General features: G+C 43.0%; 1 protein-coding gene across 1 annotated transcript; it reads left to right on the plus strand.

Annotated features, from left to right (window-relative positions):
• Positions 1 to 571: 571 nt before the first annotated feature.
• LOC311376099 (supervillin-like) lies at positions 572 to 5,276 on the plus strand (the record flags this gene model as incomplete). The annotated part of the gene is made up of 5 exons (XM_084490986.1): positions 572 to 727; positions 1,392 to 1,535; positions 1,828 to 1,940; positions 2,093 to 2,248; positions 3,968 to 5,276. Coding segments are annotated over 5 exons (656 nt in total), but the record flags the coding sequence as incomplete, so codon positions are not given.
• Between the last annotated feature and the right edge of the window lie 578 nt (positions 5,277 to 5,854).

A 5,854-nucleotide genomic window follows, 5' to 3' on the forward strand; every position in this document is an offset into this window, starting at 1 on the left:
TAACGGACTGCATTTATACAGCGGTTTTCTAGCCAGTGGCCACTCAAAGCACTTATACAATATTGCCTAACATTCACCCATTCATGCACACGCACGCACACACACGCACGCGCACACACACACACACACACACACACACACACACACACACACACACACACACACACACACACACACACACACACACACACACACACACACACACACACACACACACACACACACACACACACACACACACACACTGACGGCGGTGCCAAGCATGCAAGGCGACAGCCAGCTTGTCGGGAGCAGGGCAGAGCAGGGTGAGGCGTCTTGCTCAGTGACACCTCGACACTCAGCTAGGAGGAGACTGGGATCAAAGGAGCAACTTTCCGGTTACCAGTCTACCCACTCCCCTGAGCTTAGCGGGTTAGCGGTTAGGGTTACCGTGGATACTCTTAAGATGCCTACAGCCAGACTGTAGACTCGATACAACACTGATACCTGAAACCGTGTCAGAGCTGTTTGTGGTCATTACGACTTTCCAAGTGACACGTGAATAATATCTCTTGTGTGATTTGGTTGGTAGACCCCGGGAAGTACAACTACACGCCCCGCCTCTTCTGGCTGGACGCCAGCTCGGGCCTGTTCCGGGGGGAGGAGCAGCTCAGCCCCACCCGCGTCCCCGAGGGTGTCATGGCCATGCCCTTCCTCCAGGAGAACCTCTACTCCGCCCAGCAACCAGGTACGGCGGCCAGGGTGGTCGGGGTATATGGGCTAGAGGAAGAGCCACATTTACTTAATGTCTAGTTTGCGTTATTGCTTTGTATTGTGCATGATTATTATTATTATTAAGATTGCATATTAGCATGGACCCATAAGGCTTGCGTAGAGTCATGACGTCAGAAGTAGTGACGTCATGCACAGGAAAACACAGAGCTAGAAGCCTACGTAGAAACTGTTGTTTTTTTTTTACCTTTGTTTCGATTTCATGCCTTTGAAGATTTATAGATGATGGGCGTAATGAATGTATAGAATTATAGTTTATAGAAGTAATGTATGTTTCTATTTATTGATTACTTGATTAATAAATGTATAGATTTGTAGATAATGGGGTTAACAATGTGTAGATATATACAGATTGTGGCAGTGATTAATGCATACTTTTGTGGGAGAGTAATGTGGGAAATATGATTGATGGATTAATAGTGATGGTTGATAATAGTGGTAATGAATGTTGGTGGTCATGGTCATGCACGTCTCAAACTTTAGATTGCCGCAGTAATGCATGTAGATGGATAGAGAGATTCCAATAGGAAGGAATGTATGGACGTATCGATGGTGGCACTAATACATGTAGAGATAGATGTATTGGTGAGTTGACGGCCCTCCCCCTGCCCCGCCCGCAGCCCTCTTCCTTCTGGACAACCGCATGGAGGTGTACCTGTGGCAGGGCAGGAAGCCGGATGACACCACGCTGGCTGGCTCCGCCAAGATGCGCTGGAACAGCCAAAGGAAGTGCGCCATGGAAACTGTGCTGCAGTACTGCAAAGGTGAGAGGGCCATCACCCACCACCACCTGGGAAGGAAGGGCCCATTTCCTTCCTTGCTAATTCAGGGGGGGGTCATAAATATATAGCATATTAAGCCCTTTGAGATTGAACCTATGCTTAAGGGCTATACAAATAAAATGTAATTGAATTGAAATCGAATGAGGATCTGAGAAAACAAATGATTCAGATGCTGGCTCTGGTGTTGAATCTTGGATTGGCCTTTATCTTCCCTGATGAATATCATTGACTGTTAATACTGCTCACCTGTCTCTATCATTCTGTGTGTTCACAGAGAAGAACCCAAGGCGCCCCCCGCTGGCCTACCTGGTCATGGCAGGCTGTGAACCCCTTACCTTCACCAATATATTCCCTTACTGGGAGAAAGACCCCTCTATCGCTCCACAGGTGGGTTATATTCATATTGTGTTCATATTGAATTCATTCAGCAGGATTATGGACAATATCCTCCCAGTGGGAGACGGGGTCTAGACCTATGCTGACGTGTGTGTGTGTGTGTGTGTGTGTGTGTGTGTGTGTGTGTGTGTGCGTGTGTGCAGGGGGAGGGGTCTAGGAGTAAGGTGGTGCTGGTGAAGGAGGTGCTGTCCAAGCTGAGCAAGGAGCAGTACTCCATCGAGGAGCTGACCAGGAAGCCCCTCCCCGAGGGCGTGGACCCCCTCCGCCTGGAGGACTACCTCGGCGACCAGGACTTCAAAGTAAGAGCATCTTAGCCACGCCCTCGTCAAATACACAAGAGGCCATTAAATGATAGACACAATATGCACAAGAAGACATGTTCTAAGGTGTTCATGTGTGTTTATGAAACGGGTGGCTTAAATCAAGCGATCTGATTGGTTCCCAACTGTTGTATAATGAGCGTATACACACAGCTATAGCTCACCCCACACTACAAGATAAATGTCCCGATATCGTGCCCGATTTGCCCCTTACGAGAATCGGGGTGGCGTTCCCATGGCAGCCGAATCGGGACGAAAAAGATAGAATCTCATCAACTCTAAGAGCACCCGATCACAAAATCGGGGTTATCCAACATGATAGATATTTTCGGAATGTTGAGTGAAGGGCAATTTCCACCAGAACCGTCACGGAAGCGGCACGGCAATAAAAACGTTCGCCGAAGACATTAGAAACCATTATAGTCAATGTAGGCCATTCCACTGGATACGGCAGCGGCACGGCACGGAACCGTCACCAAACCGGCACTACTTTTTTTGAAAGTTGCCGGTTCGCAGCCATGTCTCAGAACACTTACAGCCATTCAGTTTGCATTTGCTCATGAATATTCATGAGCTCACATCGACCCCTATGCAATTCACTAACGGTAATATTATACAGTCTATCTATGGTATTTGCAAATCAGTGTCACCTTGCTAATGGTTGAATACTACAACAATAACGATGTAGGATTTGCTACAGACTCACAGCATTACTTATTTGAATCTAAAAGCCCGTTTTGAAAACAGTCCAACACACTACGCTTCGAATTCACCCAAGGCTGAATTAAAAGTAGGCCTATACATGTTTTTCTAAATGTTGGTCATCAACGAGGTTGTAAAGTAGTAACTTCGGGCACATCTGTCAAAATAAATGTTTTTTTTCTTCCGACGTGTTTATGATCTTTATTCATTAATTGCGCCGTGGCCGAAATGACGCTGATATTCTCTGATATTATGTAAGCATAAGCACCGCGGAAACAACTGCTGTCAAAAGACACTGATCCATTTTCACTGTTGACGCGATCTTGCTCTAGTTCTACCTCCACGGCCCTGCAGCGGGCAATTATCGGATAAGATGATCCTGTAGTGTGTAGTGTTCCGTCTTGTGTTCGAATCGTATGTATTTGTATTTACGATCGGAGAGCAACAAATCGGCTGAGATTCTCTTTATGTGTGCGGTGTACTCCGACTCAAAAATCTCATAAGATTAAAAAAATTGTGTATTGTGGGGCAGCCTTAAGACGGCCATTCAGTTTACGGAGTTCCGTATCACTCCGCGCCTAACTTGAACTGTTGTTTATTTATATATAATAGCAATAGCATAGTTCACTGAAGCCTAAAAAATATGTTGATTGATGGAGAGGGTGGAAATGTTGTAAAGCAATAGGCACACGGTGAGTGAACTGCTCGATAGTAGGCTAAATTGCCGGCGAACCGAGCTACCGTCTCTAGCCTTCTCTCTGAAGGACGCTACAGTGTGTTGCATAGCAACCGCCGCGCATTTTGGCGGCAGCCAGGAGGGACAGACAACGCCCCTTAACTGTGGTATAATGAGAACATACCACAGCCTGTCGTGATCTATTGCTTAATTGTATTGAGATTTGAATGTTGTGATTTAAATGATCAAGACCATTCCATCTTGTCTTTCAATCACAGATGTGCTTTCCAACTAAAGGTCCTCTTGGGAATGTTTTGCAGGTGCTTCTAGAGATGAGTCGAGTGGAGTTCAACGCCTTACCCAGCTGGAAGCAGAGGAACCTAAAGAAGAACAAGGACCTGTTTTAAAAACAGCACCCTTATATATTTTTGGATTCCGTGGGATTTCAAACTCTCACGTGAAACAAGCAACGAGAAAAAAACCCAGAATATTGTATATTTGTGTTCAAATGTGTTTTTTATATTATTTGCATTTCTATTAATTTTTAGGTTGCACTGAAACAGTTGCATGCAATTTGATCGTTGATGGCAAAGTCCCCCCTCCCTCCCCGATATAGAAATCTATAGAAATATAACCCCACACACACACACACACACACACACACACACACACACACACACACACTATAAATATGTAATATACAATGTTTTTTTCTTGTGCCAATGTTAATCTTTCAATGTTTAAATATGTGGGTGAATGTATGAAATTAGCCTGTTTAAGTTATGTATGCCAAACTTTTTAAGGGACTATCCAACTCCAGAAATGTACCTTATTCCCCTAGCATCCATCTTAGATCTAAACACTAGCTAGGTGGGGAATCCCAATGGGGAAGTTTACATCCAAGATGTAACCAAGAGGTGAATAAGGTCCATGGACAACCGTAGACATAATTCTATACTATATGTATATTCATGTATTTCAAATCTGAATTAAGTGTAAATCCCTGACAGTAAGGTGACATAGACTTATCCCTAAATTGTTGTTGGAGAAGACCCTCCTTTCACCACAAAGACATGTTTGATAACGAGTCTTAACGACTGCCTATTTTAATGTTGAAGCTAACCAATATCAAGTTGGCACCAAGAGAAAACAATGCTATTTGAGAAACATGCCGTCTTGGATTCTAACCGAATACTTTCACCAATGTTACATTTACGTTTTAGTCCCTGAAGTAATAATTAAGCCAACACAGTCGGGAATCGAACTCTCAGACAATGGGAAAGAAACCCCTGTAGTGAAGAATACTATATAGGCCTTTTATGGTATGTTTTCTTTGGTTCAAATCATTAGTAGGCTAAACCTTAAATACAAACCCTTCACTAACTAGTATTCGCAAAGGGCAGAAAGCTGTACATCTTGCCCCCTAACTGCCATTAAAATGTACTCTTTTAATGACTTTTACTGAGAGGATGTCTGAAGTTTGTAATGTGATCGCCATCGTGGAATTTTGTGTGTGTGAGAGAGACAGAGAAATCATGTGCCATGAACTGCTTTTATAGCATCTTTAGTGCTCAACTCTTTGTAGGGAAATGCATGTTCTAACAATATAAAATATATTGTGAATGAGAACTGTCTTGACTTATTTCTCTACCATTTCTATACCATATATCTATAACAATATCTTATTGACTAAAGTGTCCTAGTCACTATATATACGTATATAGCCATGTAGTAGTCATAGATGGTACCAGACTGCAGTAATGTAAGAATATGTAGCTATAAGATGACTACAAGTGCATTCCCGTTACAGCATGTTATTACAAACTTCTCCATGTCTCCAAGACTGTGAGATATATACCAAATTATATAACAAAAAAAAATGAACTCCAGAGACTGTTGGGGGCATTCTCATTCCCTGATGATATTCGTGATGACAAACATTTTTGTTGATGTTTTTAAACATATTTTAATGTGTTTTCTTTGTTTGTATTGTTATTCGCTTTGAACTGGTGTAGAACCCAGTGGGAGAATGATGGCCTTGGGTCTGTCTGTTCATCAGTTGGGAGTTTTTTCTATAGCTGGTATTTTTCTTGTCATGTGACTTTAACGTTCCTAATTACACACATAGCAACCAACTAACATGCATTTAGAATGATGATGCATTTCCAATTATGACGTCACAATTTGTTCCTAAGCAATATCTTATG

The sequence above is a fragment of the Micromesistius poutassou genome (genome assembly GCF_964030765.1).
Source record: "Micromesistius poutassou genome assembly, contig: SCAFFOLD_6793, whole genome shotgun sequence".
In the NCBI taxonomy this organism is placed as follows: Eukaryota; Metazoa; Chordata; class Actinopteri; order Gadiformes; family Gadidae; genus Micromesistius; species Micromesistius poutassou.